Genomic DNA, 26480 nt, shown 5'->3' on the forward strand with positions numbered 1-26480 from the left:
AAATACTTTTTATTTGGATAAAGTATGAAAGCCTACCCCATTTTTTTGACAGCCAGGTCCAGACAATGTTTTGGATGATCTGATCTTTAATTTCTAGGCCATAGCCTGCCTTCTAGAATCCCAGTGATATTCCTGTCTTGACAAAGGAGGGCAAATAGAGGTTTCCTTCCAGCTACTGCTAGAATAAACACCTGTAGCCCAAAGAAGGAAGCAGATGTTTGCAATAGACTTCCTGAATATTTTGTTTTAGTTGCTCCTTCTTTCCTTTACCTAGAAGAGGTGAAAACAGATCCTCAAAATGAATGATCTATGCTGACTTTTTTCCCTCTTCAGTCTCTTCATTCCTCTCTAGACTTCATAGCAGATCTGTTTAGACCTCCCTACCAGGGCTTCATTTTCTGGATTAATACTTGGTAACAGGCTTACAGTTTTCACTAGCCATTAGCTCCCTGGGCATCTCGGAGATCTTTTTTTCCCTTTTCCCCCTAAAACTAAATTTGTGTGTTCAAACTGTGGATTCTAGAATAATGATGGAGAGCAAGACAGTTACCTGAGTGGCTTCTTGTTCTTTGTTATGCCTAATCTTTATTTCTTACCAAGACAGCATTGTTGCTGTGGCTGCACTTAGTGTTTTTCTTTAATTAGGGCAGTATTTAGGGTCCCTGGTGGCCACAGCTGAGAACTGTTGAACTGACTGTGATGCTCAAGTATTGTTAGGGCTCTGTAAATACATTTTAGGAACCTTATGCATTGCAGTTTATGGTGACTGTCCATGCAGCCCTTGCAGCTAATAGTTATTTTCTCTTCTCTGATAACACTATCCATGGCTTTTGTTTTCTTCTGCTCTAGTTTTCAGAGGCTGAAAGAGTGAACAGTCTGAAAAGTCATCTCAGTTCTGCTTGAGTATATACTGTACTTTGTCTTCTATTCCTCTCTTTCCTTTCTTTGTACCCTCATTAAGAACTATGGTTATCAATCGTGGATACTATAGAGGGATATGTGTAACTTTTAAAGCACCATTTCTCTGGTTATGTTTTCATATCGGTATATTCAGGACATCCTTGCACATCCTTTTGAGAGGTTTGCAATCAGGTTGAACTACATGTAATCCTGTTTGGGAAGAAAAACTAAGGTGGTTGTGGTTTGTGTTTTGGCTGTTCTTTTTTTGTGTGTGTGGTTTGGTTTTTTTTTTGTTTGTGGGTTGTGGTTTTTTTTTTGTAATCTCCAAAGTAGTCTACTTTTGTTTGTGACTCTTAATCTTGGAGGTCATCTTTTGTCTTTATTGTGTGGTTGGTTGGTTTGTTTTTAGATGTGTTCCTGCTGCCATTGAATTTTACTGTGGCTTTCACTGCTCATCATAAATTCAGTCCTTTCAGCTCAGGAGCTAAAGTTGTTGTATGCACCCTGGTTAACTTACACTTCAATTACTTCAGGAACATCCTCTGTCTAATCTCTATGCTTTCCATAACTAAAATGACTATCTAAAATGGGTTTGGTTTTTTCAGTTGGATGTCAAGATTGAATTGCCAACCAACAGGCAGTTAGTGTTGCCTTGAGCTTAAAGCTGCATGTGACATTTACTCTGTATATTCCTTTATTTATTCTTTTTTTTTTTTTTTAATCCTCACATACTGTAGTTAGTGGGGTTGGTTGTGTGGTTTGGTTTTTTTTCCTTTGCTTGTTCACTGATTTCTAGGCCCTTTCTGTTCAATTTTTGGTCTCTTCTTACACCTGTAGTTTCTGAAGATCCATATTCACTTCTGCCTATCAGTATCAGTTCTATTCTTCCTTTCCCAGTGTTGCAGAAGAAACAATTGTCCTAAGTTTTGTAATATATACTTATATTATTTGTGGCTTTCTCCAGTCATTCTTGAGCACATATTTCATGTGGTCTTGATTTCAATATGTAGGTGTCACATCAGTGATGATTTTGAAGAAAGATTTTTTACAACTGTTTGAAAATTGCTGGTCTAGAAACGATGTGTCTTTGGACAAGCAGGCTGGGTTCCAGGGCCAAGCAAACACAGAAGTCAGATCTTTCAGACTGACCTTTTCCAGCTGGAAAGTTTGGCTGTCTGGAGGTTGCTTTCCCAATGGCAAAGTTTAAACAGACTGCTTTGTGTGAGCCTACTTTTCAGCAGAGAGCTGGCTCTGCTCAGTTAGAAGCAGGTAGGTGGCCACCCAGTACTTACACAGTGCAGACTTAATGTGCAGACTGGTAGACACAGGATTTGATAGAAATAGTTATTTCCTTACCAATGAAGTATTGATAAGGCATAAAATATCTCTGGTGTAAAGAATATTATTTTTACTGTTCAGTTTAATCTGAGGCCGGGTTGGATACGGCTTTGAGCTACCTGGTGTAGTGGAAGGTGTCCCTGCTTGTGGCAGGGAGGTCGGAACTACATGATCTTTAAGGTCCCTTCCAACCCAAACCATTCTGTGATTCTAGGATAATTATTCCTTTTCCTGTTTTTAAATTTCTGTAGCAGAAGTGGAATTCTTAAGCTCTATTGCAGGGGCTAGTCACTGCTCTGTCTAGCAGGACAAGAGCAAGAAGTCTTTGTACTTTATCTTATGCCATGGATAAAATACCATGGAGTAACTGCTGAAGAGAAAGTATAGTGAAATAAGATTGTCTGCGTGGAAGAACAGATAGAAGCACTTAATGCAGTTCCACTGCATGTATGTTTGGATGTTTATTTTAGGTGTTCCTAGTCATGGTGAAGACCTTGTGGGAATTGTGTAATTAGAAGCATTATATGTGGGAGTGATGGGCAACTGTGTGGAGTAGTTGTACCAGAAGTCACTCAAGGGGTTGAAATTGAAGTAACCAAGGTCTTGCAGCCTGGCTCCATTCTGCTGTTACTTTATTAGTTCTTTTTCCTATTTATTTGATCTAGAAAAACCTCCCAGGTTTTTTGGTGTGTTGTGTGCTTGTTTTTCCCCATAGGTCACTTTTGATTATAGAGCATTAAGACTTTGCCTGACATAACAAATGTCCGCTGTTGATTACAGCTGTGGAGCACAAAGGGGGAGACTGACATAGCTGCATACTTGCTGCATTAGACACTGCTGAAGAGATGGGCTGCTGTTTTGCCCTTTCTTTTGAGATACTGCGAACAGGCAACACAAACTCTGAGGAGATATTTGTGCTGTTCCTTCTAATTGTTATGGAATTCCTCCTAATTGCCAAATTCAGTATTTTTTAAGTGTTACATAAATTATTGCTTAAAAATTCTTTCATTGAGATGCCTTTTTGTTCTAAATATACTGCTGGGGAATATGGATGTAGATTCTTATTCTGTGCAACTTGAAGTAAAAATGAACTTTACAAAAAGAGACTTGAAACCATTGCTGAATTTGTGTGATGCTTCATAATGCTCTGGAGTAGATATACCAGAACTTCAGTGAAAAGAACCATTAAGATTTTTCAGTATTCGGTATTTACAGTTCTCTCTACTATACTGATCATTTAATCTGATTATTGAGATTTTACATTTTTAAGTTCAGTTTTGGTTTCTTACCACTTGATGGCAGTGAAGGAGCTAGTGTTGCCAGGCAAAGGTTCAGGGCAAGAACCCATTATGAATAACAAAAGAGGAGGTACAAAGGAAGCCTCTGACATTTAATATTGTTCACATTTCTAGGTGATATTACATATACCACAAATGACAGTAGAGGAAGAAAAGCCTCTAGATGGAGCTTCAGTACTTCCAATGGGGGAGAGATTTTTATACTCAAGTGGTTTGCTCCTATTTATAATAATTATTTCAAACAACTTTCCCATTCAGGAATGGAATGATAGCAGACATAATCAATAAGTAATATCAGTGCTTCTGCTATTATAAACATACTATACTTCTTGAAGAACATGCAATTCTGACATTTTTCTCACACCTTCTGTTCAAATCCTACAGCCTCTACATTCTTAGGAATTCTCAGGTATTGTTAGAAATGTGTGATATAGGAGAAGGATCAGCATAATTATTCAAGCTTCTTTTTTTTTTTTTTTTTTTTCCCCAAAAAAAAGGTAATTGGATTTTGCTGGTGGACCAAAAAGAAACACTTGAAAAGTACCATTCAAATAGGAAACTGCCCTGCAATATTTACTATTTTGCATGGTCTAGTTCCAGTGAAGAAGCGTTTGTTGTAACATTAAATATTACAATGCATGGATGTGTGTTTGAGACACTTTATTAGTGAAGGTTCTTTTGCACTTCCCACACCCATGTACACCTCTTGCCAAGCTGGTATGGGGAAATGAACCATATAATGGCCCTGCTATAGTAATTGGCTCCACATGGGTGGACTCTAGTGCACAGACAAAACCTTATTTGAAGTAATTGGTGCTTTGTGTAGGTACAAGGGTCTGTACATGCAGATTTATTTTGGATCCTGGGTCAAATCTTGGCATTACTAAAGGTTTCAATTTCAAGCAGTGTCTTTGACATGTAAGTGATTTTGAATGAGTATCAAAAACATCCATGCAGATGACAGCAAGTAATTTGATTGAACAGATTTGTTAAAAATACACACATAATATAGCCTGTTAATAATTTTAGGAAAATATTGATAAAACAAATTATAAGTTTGCATAATTATTAAATTTCTTAAGCGTTGGGACCATTATTCTAGTTCTAGAACAGGCAGTACTACATAAACTCATAGCTGAAAATAAGTGAAAATTTACTGGAGTCACAAATATTTACTTAGGTTTCAGATAAAATTTTCATTTTTAAAAAGCATTTAAGTGCCTAATTTTTAGTATTAGTTGGCATCTGTTAGGCTAATTGACAGATTGCTGTTGCTGGTTTAATATAACGGCAGCCAGAGCATACTCGTTGGGCAAAATTCAAGTTTATCTTACGTAATACCAACTATGTATTCTGTCTAGTGGTAAAAAGAAAGGGTTAGAAGACAGAGGTGAAGATAGCACAGTATTAAGAATGATTGTTGCAGCCAATGGAGACTCATTTGCTGCAAAAGCCCTTGTGAGATTGTAACATCTCTTCATATATGGCATTAGTTCATCGTGTGGCATAAAACGATATTGAAATGAGTTTCTTGTCAATGCTGTTTTGAGTAAGATTTGTTAGAAAACAATGAAATTTTATTTCATTATGTGATACGGGTTGGCTGCATTTATTTTAATGTGAGTGGAAGAATCTCAGCTGCTATGGTGTAATACAATTTCAGCAGAACCTAGTGCAAGCTTTTCCTGCTACTATTTGATTTAGGGGAATTTGAAATTTGAAAGATACAGAGAAAATTATTATAGCATTTGGAATGTGCAATCAATTTGTTTTAGGAAGTTAGTGTTGATCTTGCTCTGTTTGCTTGCCAAGGCTCAACAGCATAATTGCCAAAAATCAGGTGTGGGAAGAACAGATATATTTATGCAAACTAAAATTTTATTCTTCTAGTTGATTGTCAAGAATTTTAGCAAATGTAACTTTTTGGTGGTGGTTTTTTTTTAACCAGAGATGTAAACTTACCTAGCTCACAGGCAATTTATTCAGGGATTTATGTTATATGACTGCATACAATTGTTAAATTTTGTGTTCAAGAAATCACTTCTTATAAAAGGGGAAAGAAAAAAACCCCAAAGGATGTGGGTATAATGCAGCTCTTGCACTTCCTGGAGGGTAGCTAGTTTGTAGTAAATGTTTTCTATATTAGTGCAGTAGTAGCAATTCTCCAGACGCAATGTATTATTTTTATTTCTCCTTGTCTGGTTAAGTTGCAGATAATAGTAAAGGTCTCAGTTTGTAGGTTTCATCTCTGTTAAAGTTGGCAATTTTATAGTGCTCTTTTAAAAATCCTTTAGCGTTTTTCTTTCATGGTGCTAACACTTGGTAGTTTTTTTTCCCTGAAATTTTCTCTTAGTTATATCTTTATATTAGCTTTATCATTAAAACTTTGAGGTTCTTTGGCATTGAAAAAAAAAAAAAAAAGGGTTAATGGCATGTTTATTTATCATTGACTGCTGAGCAAATCTCAAATGGTTGCTTCCTGTTTGGGTTGAAGGAACAAGTGAATCCTTGGAAAAGGCATAAAATTGCACAAATTAGCAACCAATATATGGAATGAATTTCCTTGAATATTCCTGGATTTGCTACTGATGTGTTTTGAACAAGGAATTAATTCTGTATCTATAGGCAATGCTGAACTTTGTCATTTAGAAGTAAAAATGCCCTACCAGAACTAAAGACTTGATACTATTGTGAAGTTAACTTTTACCATAGCTTACTTTTTAATAGCAATGGAAGAGATTCACTACTTAAAACCTAGTGAAATAGTGAACATAATCAGAAGTTTCCCTTCTGTGGAGAGATGTTTGAACAATTTTATTTTATTAGAATCATAGGAAAAAACTGATAAAACTGATTGATCATATAGAAGTGTAATGATTAGCATTTCTTGTTGTAATGTTTAGTGAGAGCAGAATAAATAAGTATGAAGAACTGAAAATAGTTCATAGAATTAACTCTTCATGGTTTTGTTTTATTTTGCCCTAAGAGAGCCTTTTAGAATTTTAATTAAATTGTGTTGCAATTCATTAATGCAGTGAGCAGCAAATTTTTTGTTTGTGTGCCCATAGTCAATATTCAATCAAATTTCTGACCCAGTTAAAGATTTCTGGAGACTCATTCAGTAAAGAAAGCAAAGCCAAAATTTCCTTTTTTGTTGTTTTATCATTAAAGCTTTTTTACTTTTTGTGTCTGGTTTTATTTGTACCTCCTGCTAGTAATAATTATTAACTGAGCAAATGACTTGATTTGCTGTCTTTTAAAAATATTTTTCTTTTCACTTTTTTGGTACAAATATTGATACAGAAATATAGAAACTAATTATAGTTGTATCTTGATGGACCATATCCCATTTTCCTTTTGTCACTTCCTCATTTTTTGAGAGTTACTTTTCTGCCCTAGGTCCCCACATAGTCTTATCTAACATTATTAGCTGAAAACAGGCGGGTGGTAGTGAAGACTTTAAAAAATTTTGTTAAGGTCTTTCAGGTGAAGAACATTACGTAATGTATGTATGCATATAGGTTATAACCTATGTGTTGTGTGTAAAGTCTGTCTAAATTGAGATAATTATGGAAATTTTCCTCACCACTTTTTCAAGGAACACTGGCTATGCTAGGAATCCTTTATAAACAAGCCTCTTTCATGCAGCTCTAGATAAATATAAACAGAAAGGTTTTCTTGGGTCAGATAAACTATTCTCCATATGTAAAGGTGCCTGTAAAGGTGCCTCTAATTTTTCAGTTCATGGATATTTAAGTCTGACTCTAGATCTATAAATATTATTGAATAAAAGCGTAGTGTGCCTGTCCATTTATTTGGGAGCATAATTCTAACAGTGTTTAGATAGCAGTCATGTTTCATTCCCATATAAATACATGCATAAATCCTAGGATGCCTAGAAACTTGCTGAGTGGGAATTTTGGTCTTTAAAACAATGTTGTTTTAATTGCATGCAAATTTTGATTGCCCCATGTGGGAATAGTATAGTTCTATTTTATTCTTACATAGTGCAGGAAAACTTAAATACAAAATACATGAAATATTGTTTCAAAAATATGACTACGGATACTTAGATTCTTTTTTTTAATTTTCCTTTTTAAAAATAAAATACTTGGATTATTCATGTTTATTCAGCTTGGTGGAGTTTGTCTTTTAGGGTATATAAAGCTTTTTAATTCTTAGTCCAATGTTTTACATTAAATGTGGTGATGAAATGAGATAGAGGTGATATGAAAGTATTACAAGTATGTCTTGTATTGTTAAATACTAACAGTGCCGTTCACATAAGCAAAACAGTTCTGGATTATTTATGACTTCTGAAAATGTGCCTCACAAATTATATTTCAACAAGATTCAAGTAATTTGGATTAAAAATGGTTGCAGTCATTGGTGGTCTGAAAGTAGACATCTCCATTTGTGCTTCTGGAGTACCCTCACATGTAGTGAAGTCCTACTGAATTATTAAGGAAGAACTTCGTTGTACTATAACAGAATTGGTAATTAAACCCCTTAGCCAGTTTCTCATGTGGCTGCCATTGTTTTTAGAAGCTCATTACTTTCATTATACTTGGGAGATTTTGCAAGGTCTTGTGCTTTGTCTTAGGTGATAAAAAAACGTATGCCTTGCAGAAAGTGCTTGGTAAATACTTCTGGGTCTTTTGAGACAAAAAGTACACTATCCTGTAACAGAATCATCAATTGCCTGGACACTGTGTTTCAGAACTGTCCGACTAGACCTGGGCTCATCTGCTTCTAATACATGCAGTCTCCTGCCCCTTCCTAATTGATGCGCTTGGTTTACTGATTTATCCTGGCTTTTCTAAAATGACATAGTATATGTTGGTTTTCGGTTCTGTGCAGATACCAGTCTACTACTGCCTATCTCTCAGAAATGTTACACTTCTTTATTGTTTTAAGGAATAATCCATTTTGTTATATTTATGTTAAGATTTGTAATTTGAAATAGGCAAGTTGATAACTAGCCAGATTGTTCTGCAATTTAGCAGAGCCTGTTAGAAGAAAAATGATTCTTCAGAGAGCTGAGGTTTATTTGAAGGGGCGGCAAAAAGCACTGCTTATGAGTTGGTATTATAAAGCAAGTCTGCATTGCTTATGCAAATATTTTTTTTTCCTTTTTGAATTTACGTCTTTCTCTTTTTGTACAACAGCCATGTACCTTAATACTGCTTCTAAAGACTAGTAACAAATTTCCAGGACTGCATACTGTAAAATCAGGGAATGTCAGTTTTCAGAATGTCTCAAATCTTAATTTGGTTTCTTTGTGCTTGTTCATTGTGATGATTTTTAATTCACTACATGATATTCTACAGGGTCTTTACTTATTCAGGCTCAGGGAGAGATCTGGCCCCAGTGCAGCTTCAGGCTTATGTATTGAAAGAGACTGTTGTCTGTAAAAACTGTTTAACCTGTAGATGTTCAGGGTATGTAGAGAGTGGGGGAGAAGATTGCATGGAAAAAAAATGGTTTCATGGGTAAGCTAGTCAGATGAAAAGTGCCCTTGAGGATTGGATTCTGTTCCTCCCTCTGCCACAGAATTCCTATGTGATGCTAGGCAAGTCGTTTAAATGAAACTTTTCCCAAGTGGTGACTAATTGATTTGAGTGCTCTGCAATTCTGGTTGCATAATTTGAGATACTAGGGGCTTATATGCAGAAATGCTGAGGGTTTGCAGCTGCAGCTGAAGTCGATTAAAGTCTGTGCCCTGAATGTATGGAATGTTGTTTGATACTGAGCACTTGGAAAAATTGTGTCTGAGATAAAATTAGCACCTGAGATTACTAAAGATTTTACCTTAATCTGTGCCTCATTTTGCAATCTATAAAAAAAGGAAAGTAATACACGCTTGTCTCTTAAGATATTACAATGGTGAATAATATTATTGATGAACTCTGATGCCATTGTGATGGGCTTAAAAACAAATAACCACCGCTTCCAAACGTGTTTGAACAGCATGCAGCTGAGAGCAGATGAGGCCACACATGAGTGTGGAGAAAAATACTGAATAGCTGCTCACTGGGTAAGCAGTCATCTTCTGTATGTTGCATAAAGACAGAGTGGCAGGAGTAACGACGACAGATTGTAGTTCCTTTTCAGAGAACCACCGGGCTCTTTCCAAATCTCCTTTACCTGTTTAGAATACTTATTATTGTCTGTAGCATGTATTAGCTTTATCATATTTCTGTTATCCCTTGATTTTTAAACTGTAAGCTTATATTTTAGATTTAATTAAACTCCAATCTTCTATTTTGACAATCTAATTATTTTTTAACAATAGCTTTTCTTGACACTGTAAAAAAAAAAAAAAAAGTACCATCCTCTCTCAATTCAAAGAACAAAAATAGAGCTTGACTCAAAAATTTTCTGCTTTTGGTCTGTTTGCCAACAGTGTGCTCTTTGTCGACATTGCCACAGGGTATACAGCTTCCAGTGCTGGCATCTGCCTAAAGTTGGCTCAGGGTTTGTGTGGGGCTAATTGGAAGAGGGGAGTTAGATGAGGAAATAGACTAATTTTAGTCCCCTTCTGCCTTGCTTCTTGCTTCCTCAGTTTCTTCACCCTGCAGTATGTATTTCTTTTATCTTGTCCAGTGGTACTTACTGTGACTGGTGTCCCCCCTGTCCCCCCTCAAAACAGTTTTGCATTATTTCTTCCACCACTGTTTTTGTGTTTGGGTCTTTTTTCTCTTCCAAAAAAGACAAGCTATGAGAGGAAGAAACTGCATCTGATGGAATACTCTTTCATTTCTTGGATTTGATTTCATGGCTGGGGTTATGGAACAGAGGGAAATGTGGCTTTGGCCTATTATTATCTGTCAGTAACAGAATGCTTTTTTCCATGTAGTAGCTTGTGGACTTGCAGTTCCAGTCTTTTCCTCTTCACCTATGTCAAAAGTTACCTACTAGATACATTCTTGCTTGTCAGTTGATCTTTCTTTTAGTCTTGACTTTATAACTTGTAATCTTGGGGGAGAACCCATATTAGGATTTATCTGTGCTTCATTTAAGCCCTGTGATCACAAAACTTTTCATGTAGCTTTTGCATTTGAAATATCCTACATTGTCAGTGTTTCTACTTGAGGCAGTAGGACCACAGTTTTATCTTCTGACTTTCACTATTATCTTTGATGCTGATAATCCTGTAATCCCATGTTGAGAGGCAAGTAAATGAATTTGTAATAGCCACTGTCTTCTGCAGTCAGTTGGCTAAAACAGATTTCTGGTACCATAGCTAATGGGATGTATAACCTGTGCCAAGATTTTATTACTGCTCACTCAGCTGCTGATTCTTCTTTTTTACAGGCATAGAAAAAGGCATACTTCTCACCTTTTATTTTGGACCTTTTTCCTTTTGCAGTGTTTGTCTTGCTACCAGCTCTGTTTGCACAGTTTTGTAGTTCCTGCAGTTGGCTATTGCTTTCTGTACTGCTTCCAGGCTGAGGAGCTGCCCTTTTAAAATACAGGTGTCAAAGAAAACTCCTTTTATTTGCTACTTATGCTTGTGATGGTGGGGAAATGAAAAAGGGATGGAGAAAGCAAGAGATCTCTTTTCAGTTGTCCAGTTCCAACTCTGATGTTATGACTTGAGAATAAGTCTCTGTGGGTGGATGAGAGATGTTGGGAGGTAAATATGCTCCATACAACTGCTGCCTTCTAGTATCAGTGGCTGAAAAACTGATTGCCCCTTTAGTTAGTTTTCTCTCAGGAGCAGGGAGCCTTTCCCCGATCTATTTCACCTGTGACTTCAGAGGGAATATTGGGTAAGAACTATTATTTTGCCTATCTCAGCCTTCTGATGGTGACAGGCTATTTAGCTTCCCAGCAAAAAAGGCTTGGTTTTTGCTTCTCTTCTTATACAGACATGAAAATAAGTCAACAGGCACATACATACATGTGCTTGATACCCACCATCTTTTGTAGTGAGGATGTTGTTGGGTGTTGCACTCACCTAACTGAAGGATGCTTAAAGATAGGGAGAAGTGTTTACTTCACACTCATCTTCTCAGCTTTTCTTCCTGCCTTCTGTCTCTTCTAGACTTGTCTGGGTTTTCAGAGCATCGGGTTCAGCTGCAGCCTTGCTGTGGATGTTGAGAGCAGAAGCTTGGCACAAGCTGCCTCTACCAGCTGTTCCCTAGGCTGCTTCCATAGAAGGATCTCCCAATTTGGGTAGTCTGTCTTCTGCTCTTCTTCTGGCTCTTGCAGGCCAACAGGGAGACAGTTGATAGATCAGTATGAATCGGTACCCTCCTTTCCTGATGCAGACAATGCCTTCAAGGCAGTAGTGAATGAGAAGAGCAGTAACTGCTTGCAGGGAATGGCTTTATGAAAAGCAGGGAAGTGGTCTTTCTCCCTCTCACTTGGGCCTGCGTGGTCCAGTTCAAACAATTTGATTTGAAAAATGTAGAGGGCAGTTCAGGGAACAGCATGCCACTGTGTGTAAAAGTATCTGTCCACAGCTGCCATAAATCTTGAGAGGTTATTGTCTTCCTTAAGGATTATGGGACTCATTCTCATGGACAAACAATGTCAGTTAAGCATTTGTAGTGATGTTTCCATACAAAACTGTAGTGAATGGGAAGGGTGGTCTTCAAGTCAGTTCCATCACAAACCATTGCATATATGTGGCTTTCTTAATATGGGCACAATTTCTAAAATTTAATTTTATTTAGCTTTCAGTTGCTTATAAATTAATTTTTCAGTGTGAACTTTAGTTGATGGTTCCTAATGCTAAACTTCATTTCTTTATGCAGGTATCTCTGAACATCGGCTGCCGAATTTGTGGCTCATGCAGATTGTCAGGTTTTGCAAATAGTCTTTTGGGATGTTAGTGACCCCTGCCTTCTGCTCTGGCCCTTTATCAGATGTGCCATGTTTTATGCCATCAGTCTGTGAGTTGATGTGGTCAGGCAATGCTTGCGCTTTCAGCTCACTTTTTTAGGAGTGTGGTAACTTTTAGCAAAGTGGTGGGCTGTAGTAATAGGTAATCTGTTAAGCTTATTGGAGTTTTAACTGAGATGTTTAAGTTTTAGGCTAAGATGTGTCTTACAGAAATTTTGCTGATGCTGGCATCTGTGCTACAGAGTGATGGAGGGCATTCCTATATCCTTTCAAGGAGGCTATGTACTAACTCAGCAGTGAATTACTATATAGGTAGTGGCATGTTACAACCTCCCTGAGGTCTTCTGAGTCCCGAGGTAGTAATAGCTCATTAAAATGGTAGTTAATGAGTATAAAGGGATCATTATGCGACTCTCCTACATGATGGGTAGCGCTAAATCCTAACTAGTTCAGTAGAAAGTGTTCTAAATATAAAAGGAAAGAATTTGACAAATGTTGCTGGTAGTTCTTTATAAACTTAGCTATTTAAAGAAATGCATTTGAAAAAACACTCATAGAAATATATTTTGAATAAATTAATACAGATTTGTAAATGTATTTTAGGGCTTTCAGAGGTATTATTGTGCTATATAATCTCAAAGTTACCCTAACACGGTCTATAATTAAGCATCTTTGGTTAAAAATATGCAGCATTTTGCCACTTCTGATCAGTCAGGTTTGAAGCTCAAAAAAAACCACCACCAAAGCCCCCCCCCCCCTGCTTACTTACACTTGTTTTTTTTAAGATCTCAAGATTTGTAGACATTTTCTGTTCTGTATGCCAGAAATAAAGGGTGGAACATTTCCTCCTTGAGGGAGGAGGAGAGTAATGTTCTTGTAATGATTTTCATAGAAAATGTAACCGCCTCAATGAGACCTTTTTTTTGTTTGTTTTTTTTTTCGTTTTTTTTTGTTGTTATGCCTTTTGTTTAACTATGGTTATTTTCTGGAGAAAGGTATTAGGCTTTATCCTAACTGAACAATGTGGATTTTATAGCAGTGAGATGAAAAACTTCTTGATCTCGGTAAATGCTTCATGTCTTCTTCCAGCCTCTGGAAAGACAAACAAGCAAATGAAAGACAGCAAAGTCTGATATACCTAGATCTCAAAGCTCAAGTTCAGTGCACAGGGCTATTTTTAAGTGTCCTTAAACTATGAAAAATAACATTACTTCTACAAAAGGAGTCCTTCAGAAATGTTGTGGGATGGTACAGAAGCTAGGTAAACAATAGGGAAAGAAGAATGGAAGCAAATATAAAATATATTAAATACATACATTTATTGTAAACCTATAATAAATATAGATATGATTTTAAGAGAGGTACTCCTGCTTTCTGTAATAAATGAGGGAATTATAACTGCTGTGCCTGGATATGCTTTACTACAACAGCTCTACAATATCCTCATTTAGGTGTTTTTGTTGCAGGAATTCAGTATGTATTTATAATAAACCAAATACAGAACATTTTAAAAGGAATAGTTTAATTTAAAAAAAAGTTTTAATGATATTTGTAGAAATTCCTACTTGCTTTTGTTGTTCAGTTTAGTCCTTATTTTCATCTGACATTCTATCTGTTCCGTATTATCTTTCAAGGCTAAAGCTGGTAATAGATGGAAAAAGTATTCTAAACTCAAATTATGTGGATGACTAGTGATCATCTACTACAGGGTGACTTAGTAGTTCAGAGTAACTGCTCTGTAACAGGAAAAATAAGCTTAATGCCTAGTGGTTCAAGTCATGGAGCAGGGCCCCATGGGACTTCATAGCGAAGAAGTATTTCCTAGCAAAGAAGTATTTCCTGCTGCCTCTTGATACTTGCCACACCTTTGGAAGCTCTTTTAGGTTTTGTGAAAATCTCATTGACTCTTTCTTTTCCAGCATAAGCATCTGTTATCTTCACTGTGGCAAGAATACTTTGAGCCAGGACCTTTTAAATTGCATAAACAGATTGCAATAAATAATTTTGGAATATTTTTAGAATAATCATTAAATTGATTACATAATTCTAAAACACAGGACTGTTAGTGACCTACTAGTTAACCTGCTGTGACAGAACTGGTTAAATCTAAGTCATGCCTGATAAATTTATGCAAGACCTGCTTGTAAAGAAGACTTCAGCAGTCCGTTCCAGTAATATGCTAGCAATGCTTGTAGGTGATTTTCCTGGTACCTAACTTGAATTTTCCTGTGCTTTTATCTGACTGTTGCTGCATAGTTCTGGTAGATCAGACAAGGCAGTTATTCCTTTTTTCTTTACAGCTGCCTTTTACATGTTTGAAGATGTTACTTCCTTGTGTCAGCTGCCTTTTCTTAAGGCTTAAGTCACTTTTGTTCTTTCAGTTTCTCTGAACGAGTCACTATTTATTTTTCCCCTGCATCCCTTATTATTCAGACTTTTGCTTTATCTTCTGAACAGGCTTATAGCTTTCTTTAACCACATTGGTTGAACTGGATGCAGCAGATTTAAGATCTGCTGAGATCTTAAAATTGCTGTGTGAAATGGCACAGTTGCTCGTTGCCGTACTGCTTGTGTCATGGTGGGCTGTGCTGCACAGAAAGGCATGTCACTGACTCATGCTCAGCTTGTGATTCACTGATCGTTTCTGCCTAACTACTTTTTTCTGTCCTGTGTTTCTGTAGTTGATGAATTCTGACCATTAGTCTTTCACTTTAGAAATGTCATTTTTTTTAAAGCAATTCTCCAGTTTGTCTGGAGCTTTTAAAATTCTAGTTTGCTTTGACAACATCTTTGTAGATTTTCCCAGGTTAGTGTAACTACCGGTTTAATAGTGATTCTGTAATTCAACTTGCTGTTAAAATACTGAGTATCAGTGGACTTGGGACAGACCTCATAAAATTCCATTTGATACACCTGTTTAATTTTGACAGATCCTATAACTAGTAAAGGTATGACTTTCTTTCCAGTTTGTTTTGTACCTGCAAGAGAAGCTGCATGTTTTTGTCATTGTTTAAAAAAAAGCTGTGCTTTAGAAACACTACATTAAGATAAGAAAATGATCGCTGTCTATTCATTCCAAGCTTATGTAATAGCTTTTATTTAACAGTGTTCTTAAAATACTTTGTGGAGTTGAGAAACAACTACAAATATTAATTAGAGCACTGTATAAACATTAAGAACTGCTGGGAGTGCATGCTTGTTTACATGTGTTTCTACATTAACATCTGTGTGTCTGAAAATGTACATGATGGATGTGTGTGGGTGTATGGGCATACAAATTGATATCCTTCACTGCTGATAGAGCTGAGGAAGTTGCTAATAAATAGTTAATGTTTATTCTGAAAGCTGATGCCTGTGGGAATTACTCAGCATGTAAATGTTGTGTTGATGCATAAGATAATGGGTAGATTTTTTGAAAATTTTCTGTGTTGGAAAGAATTGTTCTCTGTTGGTTTCTTTTATGGCTTTATAATATTTTCTTTTCAGCCATACATCCTATATCCTCTCTTGTATGCTCTTTCCTCATTTTTTGGACATCAGAAGGAATGGTAACAAACACCTTTCAAAAAGTCACTTAAAGATGCAGTCACAAAAGTAACAGCAACAGTTCAGGTGACACAGGAATTCAGTGGTTACTAGCCCAAGCAGGTGTTTTTTTTGTTTTAAACATTTATTTATTAATTTATTTTTTGCCTTTGGTTTTCTTTAAGACCTAAATCTGTGGTCATTAGTAATCTACCTCAAAAAGAATTACACTTAAATTGGGGTCTGGGAAGCAAGTATTTGAAAAGGCAGGCTAGGTGTGTAGGAGCGTGTAAGTCAATAATGTCAGTTGTGGTGGAAGAGTGTAGTGAGAACAGGATAAGCAAGACGAGGAGGAAAAGGTTAAGGCATGGTATGGATGTGTCCTTGCTTATTCTCTTAATTTCCTTTAATCCCTTACCCTATGGGAAGAAGTCAGAAACACACTGAAGCTGAAATGTAGCAAGAAAACTATATGAGCAATCCAATAGCAGCTTATTTTGGGCGTTACCTTGTAGGAAGGGTTGGAACTTGTCAGATCCAACACCCCAAAATCTTCACCATTTTATCTCCACAGTGGCGATTGTGGACTGCTTTCAGCTGTCCTTGGGTACAGTGTTACTTCTCTTGTAAATCAGTGGGCTGTGCTATGCAGGGGCAAAGGCATTGAGCAAGAAATGCACTGCAGGAGGCATAACGTTTTGCTTTCCTTGCCAACCTGGACTGTAAAAGCAGTGGTCTGTCTTTGTACCTATTTAGTTCCTGTGAATATGTTGCAGGATCAGGAATTTTGTAGTTAATATTTTTATCTGAGAGCTGTAGACTGGAAATCTCTGATGCAATAGGCAGATTTTCAAGAGAACACCCTAGAAACAACTTTCTTTAGCCTATAAGGGAATACACACAGGTGTATATGTAAATATATACAGCTATCTATGTTATAAGGATATATAACACATACTAATATGTAAACAATAAATGCATTTTATAAAATGGAATCAAAATAAATATGTAATACTGCTCCTGGAAAAACATGAAAAAAAAGGATACCTACTCGTTCTTTCCTTTTGAACTACCAAAATGGAAAAACTAAATGGAAATAAACTATGTAGGCAAGATTTCACGTTAGTCAGTATTGGCTTGAATAATGCCCTCAGTTGTTGTTTGATAGCTTTGCTCCATTTTGAATTTGAAGAGTAATTCTAAAAATGTTGCAAGTTGGTGAGTGTTCTCTGCATCTCGGAGACAAGGCTTATGTTAAAGCAAAAGTTATAGTTATACATGACAGTGTTCTCTTGGGCAATCTTATTTTTCCTAAGTAATCACTTTCTGGAAATCTAAGTAAAAAGGTAAAAGGCTAAAATAGCTTCAACAGACCAAAAAAATTACATATAAATACTGCTGTTCAAATGGGTCAAGAAAACCTAAGCCTGTGCAATTGTGCACATGTGCTGAGGAGAACACTTTTTCAGTTTCTCAAGCATGAGGCAGCAGAATTTTCATTCATTTGGCACGATAGGCTTAAAACAGAGTCTTCTTTCATTTGACACACTCCCCTGGAAACAAACATGCCAATGAAGGGATTGTGCCAGTTATCAGAAGCTCACAGGAATACATTGTGCTGGTTTGTATTCATTTTCATTTCATGAATTGCTTTAAAACTTAGCAACATAAAAAAGCATTAAAACATCTTTTTAGTGTTATATTTAGTTCTTACATATTTCCCTGCTGTGCTGTTATTCAGTTTAAATCAATGGAATGTTGAGACACATGGCTCGGTTTGCAGCAGAGCAGATCTCTCCTGCTGCCTGGGTATGCTTGTAGTATTCATCTGTAGAGAAGCAGCAAATTTTAGTTTAACTCATTTTACATCCTTGAAAAAGATGAGTGTCTTAGAAAAAAGTTCAATAAAAATAAAGGGTGAATTGAACAAAGGTTGTGCAGCAAGAAATTTAAACCAAAACTCAGCTGTTATCTGTTAACTATAAAAGTTCACAGATAATGCTTGGTCTTCTGGGAGATACTTGTTTTTCTTTCCTAGAGTTATATTCTTCAGGATTGCCAGCAGGTCCTTCCCACCTCTGGAATTTGCTACAAGACTGTTTCCCTCATAGATATTTTTCCAAGTGCAAACTTGGCACACTCAGGTGTACTTCTTGGAACTAATCTGGTCATGGGAGCTTAAATTAGGACCAGGTTGCAGTGGATGCATGTGAAGCAAATATGGGAGTGGTTTTTTTAATCCAGTTTGATATGGATGAAGATTCATTTATTTCCTAGCCTTGTGCTGTTGCTGCTGTTAGAGGAACAGTCACATTAGAGATGGGTATCTCTGCTTTAGGTAACAGTTGTTTTTCCTCCTAGTGCTACTGAGCAATTTTTGTGTGGTAGAAACAGCATGCAGGGTTGATTTATTTTTTACTTTTTTTTTTTTTTAAAGGGAAACTACTTTCTGAAAAGTTGTTTGAGGAAACCAGGGATGCTTGTGACTGTGCACAGAAGATGTGTTGTGACATTTAAGGCTATTGATACTGATGGTGGGAAATATTTTTATTTCAGAAGTCTTGCTTGGTTTTTTAAGGTGTTTTGTTTGCTTTTGTTTTAAAAAGGAAAGGTACAAAGTCTAGTGCGAATGCAAGCCATTGAATTATACGGTTTCGGTGGTAAAACTTTCAGAGTCAGTGTGGCCTTCAAGCAGATTGAAGAGGTATGTGTCAGCCTAGGCTGAATGAAAGTGGGGGTGAGAATGGGGTTGGAAGAAGGGTCACAGCAATATAGTTTCTGACCTAAGAATTGTCTAGAGAAGGGAAGGGTTGTGGAGCAATAGTGGTTGCTGTTCTGTCCCTATACGAGAATGAGACACTTAAAGAGGGGTCACACTGTGTTCCTTGGTGTTGCTGAAAGGATGAGCACTGTGGAGATTTAATTTTTGGCCTACAGTCATATTTATTTGGTCTCTTGCCACTTAGGGATATTAGTTTTCTGTGGACTTCACATGAAAGCAGCGAGGTAACACTGTTGCCACAATATTTAAGAGACAGCTGTAGCTTTTTTCCAGTTATCTGCCCCAGCTTCTTTTATGAATTTTTGTGGGACAGCCTGTACATCCTGCAGCTTCAAATCATGGAAGAAAAATAAGTGATTGTGAATTTACAAAGCTTGTTTTTTGTTTCTTTTTCTGTACTGTTCCTCTTCAACCTGTATACTTGATGGTTACCAAAAGGAAAGTAGTGACTTACACAATAAAATTCTGAGCAGAATATTTTGTTGAAGAAACCATATACATTTGAACTGCTCTTGAATAAAAAAAAACAAAACAAAACCCAAACCCAAACACAAGAGTTAGGTAAGTTTGACTTAGTTTGGGAAGGCTGAAAAAGGCTTTATGAAGGCCTGCCTGCACTGAGGTTATTTACAGGTATAAAGTTCACACTTTGAAACACGGGCAGTTTGTGCTCGGTACATTTGTCATTTTGGTTGCTGTATAGCTTCAGTAACACTACTGTGGAAAATCCTACAGTTACTCAGCAGCAATGCAATGAAATAGATGTACTGATGTCGTTCTCTGTTCACTCATTAACAAGTGATTGGACAAACTGCAAGTGAATAAAACGTGATTCTGTCCGTACACTTGGTCCTCTGGACCATGTGCCTTCCCATTGCTAATAAAGATAATGCCACCTATTTGAAGACATCGGCAGGCATATTTAAAACCCAAGATGAATTGAGCACATTTACTGTGTTAGAAGCAGTTGCTAAATTGTAAGTAACTAAGTCTTGTTGTATAACTGCATTGCACTCAAGGGAACAATTCAGGTTTTGAATTGTATATGTTGGTAAGTGAAAACTATGTAGACATTGATTATTTTTTCCCCTTGACCTAATCACTGTTTGCCTATGGCAATATCTGATATGCTATGTGTTCACCAAGAATTGTCTTGGGACCACGATGAGGCACTTTTTTTTTAGCTTCATTAGTAATCATAGTTGCATTAGGAATGGAAGGCAATGGAATAATACACTTGTACTGTAGTGCATCAGTTTTTTCTATTTATTGTAAATGTGGAAGTGAACTCTCTAGGTGGGAGTCTGAATTTGTATAGACGGAGGAGGACATCAGATCTGAATGTGTGCATTTTCAGAAAGAATTTAATTTCAAAGAAATGGAATGCAAATGCCTTTTTAGAATATTTTTTGTGTTGTGAAATCCTTTCTTTGTTTCTGCATATGTATTTGTAGTCGAACGATACAACTTTTCTTGGTAATACTAGAGAATATGAAAATGATGCTCAGTAAAATAAAATTTAGTAATGTGTTTTTCATTGTCTGAATTGAACATGCTGCCAAAAGTAAATGACATAAATAGTGAGAAGAATGTTTCTTCTCCCCCATCCTGGGAACCTGATGTGTGTCACTCTTTAGACAAAAAATAAAAATTCCAACAGACTACTCGGAGATGTGTTTAATTTTTGACATACTGTTGATTCCTTCAAATGGTAACTTTGTGTGCTAAAATACTTGTTTGTAGTGTTAAGAGAGAATGTGAAAAACTGTAACTTCTACCTGGAGGTCACGTAACTAGACACATGGATGCTTCTGGTTCAATAAAGTATTAGCAATTAAAAATTTCCCACATTAATACTTGCATAATTGCATGCATAAGAAGCCAAACTGTAGTTTACCCAACTTGCAGTTTGGTATTTCTGAGAACTAATTCCGGCACAAAACACCTTTTCCTCCATGGTCTTGTCTACTAGGCACATTTTTTCCAGCTACGCGGCTGACAGTTGAGCAGTTTTAATTTTAGCTTAAAGCATTCATTTTGCATTATCTTTTATTGTAAGTGTTTATATTATGCTTTGTGTTTTCAAAATATATGTGATGGAGTATTGCCTTTTTTCCTCCTGAATGGCAGTGACTTACATGAAAATGGACTTAGATGCTGTGGGTGGAAGCATGTGCTGTTGCAGTGAGAGTAGTTCTCAACTTGTAAGATCTGTTAAGTGGAAATGGGAAGTAAGGTGGGACAGTATTGCCTTGAAAATGACAGCAAGAAATAAGGTGATGCTTTTGATGTTTGTATCCACATGAGGGAGACTGTGTGACAGGCTTGTTTCCTTTAATTGGTGGCAAAACTTGCCAACCTGAAGCACACTGTTGGAGAATCACTGAATGCACTAGCTGTCTATAACATTACCAGCTCCTTCTGCTATTAACTTTTATGCATATACAGATTTTATTTTTCCTTCCTTAGATGTAACTTGAGATTTCTGAACTGTAAATGAAGCCACCCAACACGTCTTCTGAGCATTTTCTTTAAACAAAACCTTAAAGTGGTCATGGCTTTCTTTCCCTAATCTTGGGACTTCTACCCTAATATGTAAAATAGTATCTTAGTCTGTAGAAAACACTGACTCTTAACTCAGTGTTTTGTTGCCCAGCCTTCATGAAAATATTACTGCAGGTGACCATCAAGAGTCAATTAGCTATAAATGAAAGTCTCAGAATAGCAGACTTCAGTATGGTATGTATTTCTTCATTAGTTTGAAAATAATTGTTCCGTGTAGTTTAATTAGGGTCATATACTGGTAGGAGTTTCTGTAGTCATGAGAGCTTTTTCTGAAAAACCAACCACTTGTTTTTCAGGGCAGCTCGTAGAGGATCTAGAACCTTGCCTGAAGGTGCCCAACATTACCCATAGGTAGCATTAATTAGCAAAACGTTCAGAATGTATGTTTTCCTGTGTTGTGTTTGACAGTATTGTAAAGAATCAGCAGGCAGACTTACTGTTGCTTTAGAAATTTATACGGACCAGTTGTAATTAAATCACAGCAACATGCCATATTTAATTACTTAGTGGTATTATTGACCCCCTTTCAGCCTTTTAGGAGCTTAATTATGATTAGCTGATATGTTCACAAAGATCACTTCCATGGTTTAGCTAAAAACATGGCCAGAAAACTATATCCTGATTTTTATGTGCTATAGTAGTGTTAAAATATTATATTTTGTTTTGAAGACAAGCCCATATTGTTTTTGAAATGGCTGACTGGGTTGGTAGATGAGGTGAAACAAAACAATGTCTAAATTATATCTGGTAACTAAGACAAACAGTCTGTTTTTGTAAATTTATATTTTTTTTTTGTTTCAACTTCTCAAGGTGAAGCAACACAAATATTTAAGCAACTTTATTCTTTCAGAGTTGACTTGAGATCTGTTGCTTTGCTTAAGCATGAAACTTAAGATAAACTACCTTTTGTCCTGATCTTTTACACAAATAATCATGCTGCTCCCAAATAAAACTAAAGTTTAAATTGTTTGGATACAACTGAAAACACTCTTTTGGTTTGTTTGTTTGAAGTCATTGGAAGAATACTGTGAGAATACTCTTTAATATGCTTTCATCAGATTTTTAACGGTTTATTAGGAGTGTTCCAGAAATAATACAAGCACATCTAAATGTGTGGTAGAAAAGGAATAAGCTGTGGTTTATCCTAAGTACATGTTCCAGACATACTAATTTCTTGAGGTTATCATGTTCTTAGTCCCTAATTTTTAAAAGATTTATTTGTGCTACCTCTTCACAATTATTTCATGTAATTCTGTTAAATCTGCATCTCAAGAATTTAAAGTTTCTTTGTGCTTAGGATAAATATTTAGTCACTGTCTCTTCCTTCCCCTTAACCAAGAGTTAAAAGTAAACCTATAAAACAATGGCAGTATGAAACAACTCACTGGCAGTAATCTAACTGGAAGCAAGCTGGTGCTTAATCAGAGGAATTCTGCTTTGGTGTGCACATGCCTTAGAAGTAGCTGTTGGAAAAATTAAAAATTAAAGGAGAAATCTTCCTGTGAGTAATAAAAGCACTGTCCTTTGGCAGACAAGAGACTATGGAAACTTTGGTCTTGCATTAGGGGATAATACCAGCTTCTTTAAAATACACTTTTAAAGCAGAATTTTCTCAATTTCTGCATTCCCTCCTGTTTTATTCTTTTCCCCTTCTCCTCCTTCAGTCTTTCTCTAATATTCACTCCTGTCCCAAACTTGTATACAGTATTATTATAGCCTCATGTTATAAAATTGAAAATTTTAAAATGAAAATAATGATTTGTAATAAAAAGCCTGACAGACTAATTACAGTATTACATTAATTATTATCTTATTTCTGCTCTGTTCCTCTCACAGCTATTTTGGATCTGGGGTTTGGTGTTTTTTAATCCCTATTGACACCATAATTTTGTGAGAGAGCATATACTGGGGAACGATTATATAAAATCAAGAAATAAAAACAGTCAGATAAACAGTTGATTTCTAAAATGTTGCCTTGGACATGTTAGTAATAGAATGCAAATAGTTCTGTTTAAATGTGATGCTTTGTGGATCTTTTGGTGAGTGTAACATGCATGTACTATATGATACAACTCTTGAAATCTTCCATTTCTGGATATCATTATAGCATGTACTAAATAGCAGTCATTAATTCAGAAATTTGTGCATTGTGCAGCTAAATTGGTACATCATTGATGCATTTTACTTCTGAGTTTTATTTTTTCTCCCAAAATGTGTGCAATTCTTATAATGATTAAGGTATAGATTGATGTCAGTGCTACAGTATAGCTTCAAGAGTGCAATTTGAAGCTACTTTAGAAAAATACAATCCTTTAGACATGGTGAAGCTGCAGTTGAATGGAAGTCCTATTAATGGTGAATTTCATGTAAATATTAATAAGGGAAGAGTTCATAGCAAATCCTGAGTTTGGGAAATTGAGCATGATAATTTGCTGAAATGATGTCTGTCTTAAAGATATGCAGGTGCAATAATTTTCAGTTTTTATTTGAACTTTTAAATGGTGCAGAAGGTACACGGGTTAGTTTTTGAGCAAAAAAGTGTGTGGAAGTTCTGGCAAATACCGTTGTAAGGAAGGAAGGTAAAATGAAAGATGAATTGGACTGAAAGACTGTTCAGCTATTTAGGATAGGCTAGTTGCATGGTTTTGTTGTTAGAAGTCTCAAATTATGTTGTCTTAGTTTCTGCACATGGCTGGCTGTCTTCACATCTTAAGGTTCTGGGAATTAGTTTCTGACAGTTTGCTTTGGTTTCCTTTTTCAGGATGCTTCATCTGCAGACATTCGGAAAGCGTATCGAAAGCTTTCACTGATTTTACACCCAGACAAGAATAAAGATGAAAATGCAGAAACGCAGTTTAGGCAAGTAAGTGCAATGTGTGGCAATAAAAGTTTCCAGGGAAAATAGAATTGGAATTTTTTATGATGATGTTACTTTAGTAAGTGCAGTGGTACACCTTTGAAATTACTTCAGTTGAACATTGACTTGTATTTTTCTGGATGTATCTAGGTTAAAAACAAGTACACTTTTTTCCGAATTACCTTGTTGAATTAACTCTGATTTAGTATTTATCAGTATATTAAAAATAATATGAACAAAATACTTTTTAGGAGGAAAATGTGTTTTACACTTTATGTAAGACTTTATAAATAGTATTTTCAAAAGTAGTAGGGAAAACCTCTAATTAGTTCCCCATGCAAGTCATATATAGGCATAATTTAATTAAAATTTATTTCAGTTTTTTAATTTGCACCTTTTGAATCTTTACGGAGTGAAACCAAGTCTATTGTAATTAGCTCTACCGTTGAAAATACACTTCTGGGGACTAAATATAGGCTATTTAAATTAAGTAAGATCTTTAGGATGAAACAAATGATACCTTTTATTTGTAAGGTGTAATTGAGACAAGACTCTGTTTGACAGATACGAAGAGGGGAAAAAGTCTTTTGTAGGAGTTGCTTGTTTGTATATTTGACGCTGTATATGAATATGTCACTTTCTTTTGCATTTTGAGTTTGCTTCTTAGTGTTGTAGGGGGAAAGTGAAAACTAGCAAAGGTCATTAGCTGGCAAATGTAAAATATGATACTTTATAAACTCAATCCTAAAGTCCTTCGGGTTTTTTTCTGTTTTTGTTTTAGTTGGTGGCCATCTATGAGGTTTTAAAGGATGAAGAAAGGAGGCAGAGGTGAGTTAATTTGCACAGGTTCTTAAATAAAGTATTCATGCCAGTGATATATTGAAGTCTTATTTGACTTAATTGTAACTCTTCAGATAATTTTTTGTCATGTAAGTTTGTAATTCCTATGCAGCTGTTAATCAAATATTGTATGTGGGGGAAGCTGGTGTGTATTGCTGTGTGATACACTTTTTTTCTCCTTTAAAACTAGTATTTGAAAGACTTTAAAAGGTAGTTGTTACATTGAGCAATTTTTTAAGCACTTAACAATTATCACTTTGAGTTTTATTAAAGCTGTGGTTGAAAATACAGGCCAGTGATTCAACTGTCAGCCGTATCTCTATCAATAAAAGGTTTGTTGCATGATATTTAGGGATTATTTCCAGTGTATGTTGTCTTTAACATTTTCTGTTGCTTAGTTCATTGCTGCTTCTTTCTGATGTATTATCTAGAATACTGTAAACTCTAATATATACAAAGCATAATTTTTTAAATAAATGATAGTTGTCCCTGCTGCTTCAGGGGCAAGTCCACCAATACCTGAAGAGGGATAGTATTAAGAACTGAAAACGTGAGGCTAATCTGCTTTCTGGAAGACTTATTCTGAATTTTTTTTTTCCTTTTAAGCAGATGACCATTTAAACTAATGAAAACTAATGTCCCAGAATGCTGGGACATTGAAAGTTTTGTTTTTGGGTTGGAGTTTTAGTAAATCAACTTTCAGCTTACAAGTCTTTAAACAGGGCTTTACAAGACATTTCTTGAAGGGTTTTTGGCTTTGTAGATGTCTTGGCAAGAGTCCAGGTTTTGTAGTATAGATTATCTACTTTTTGATAATCCTCTCTTGAAGTGTCATGAAAATTTACCTCATAGAAGTACTTCTGGAAATTTGTATTTTTTTTGTTTCACCTCTCACAAGAGAATTTCATTGTGAAGTTCTACTCAAGGAAAGTTGTTTTTTGTTTGTTTGTTTTTTTTAAGTTAAATACTTTCAGACCACTTCAATTGAGCTATCCACAAAATTTTCCCACCTTTTTGTTTATAACATTGTTTACATATACTTTGTGATGTTGCCTCTCTGGAATTTAGTTCCAGCATGGAACTTCTAGGAATTTCTTTACAGCTGTAACAGCAGCTTTTTGCATGGAACTGTGATGCAGTAGCTTGTAAAAAACCCTGTATTTTTAAGCTTTGTATACATTACAAATGTGACTAACTTACCCAAGTTCTTTGTGAGAATACTGTTAATGCAGTACAGTGATTACAAATGAGAAGTTAAAGCAGCAGTAGATTGTTGAAGCTTAGATTGATTTAATTGTCAATAGCTTATTTGGTACAGAGACAATGTATTTTTCTTGCACAGTGTGGACGTATGGTTGATATTGCTTCTATAGTTGATTAAATATAAATGTAGAGGTTTAAATAGTGTTTACCTTCAGATAATTTTCTGGTAGTAACATGCAGAGTTTAGAAATAACACGTAGAGTAGCAGAGCTATATGGTCTCATTGCTTTGAGAAAACCTTTATCAATCATATTTATTA

At 35.9% G+C, this 26480-nt stretch overlaps 1 protein-coding gene across 1 annotated transcript in view; it reads left to right on the forward strand.

Annotated features, from left to right (window-relative positions):
• DNAJC1 (DnaJ heat shock protein family (Hsp40) member C1) overlaps positions 1 to 26480 on the forward strand; it is a 113442-nt gene that overhangs the window by 15989 nt on the left and 70973 nt on the right. Inside the window, exons 2-3 of the mRNA XM_037384886.1 lie at positions 24023 to 24124; positions 24900 to 24946. Of these exons, the coding sequence (XP_037240783.1) occupies positions 24023 to 24124; positions 24900 to 24946 (149 nt within the window). The remainder of the gene's footprint in view (positions 1 to 24022; positions 24125 to 24899; positions 24947 to 26480) is intronic.

The sequence above is a fragment of the Falco rusticolus genome, chromosome 4, assembly GCF_015220075.1.
Source record: "Falco rusticolus isolate bFalRus1 chromosome 4, bFalRus1.pri, whole genome shotgun sequence".
NCBI lineage: Eukaryota > Metazoa > Chordata > Aves > Falconiformes > Falconidae > Falco > Falco rusticolus.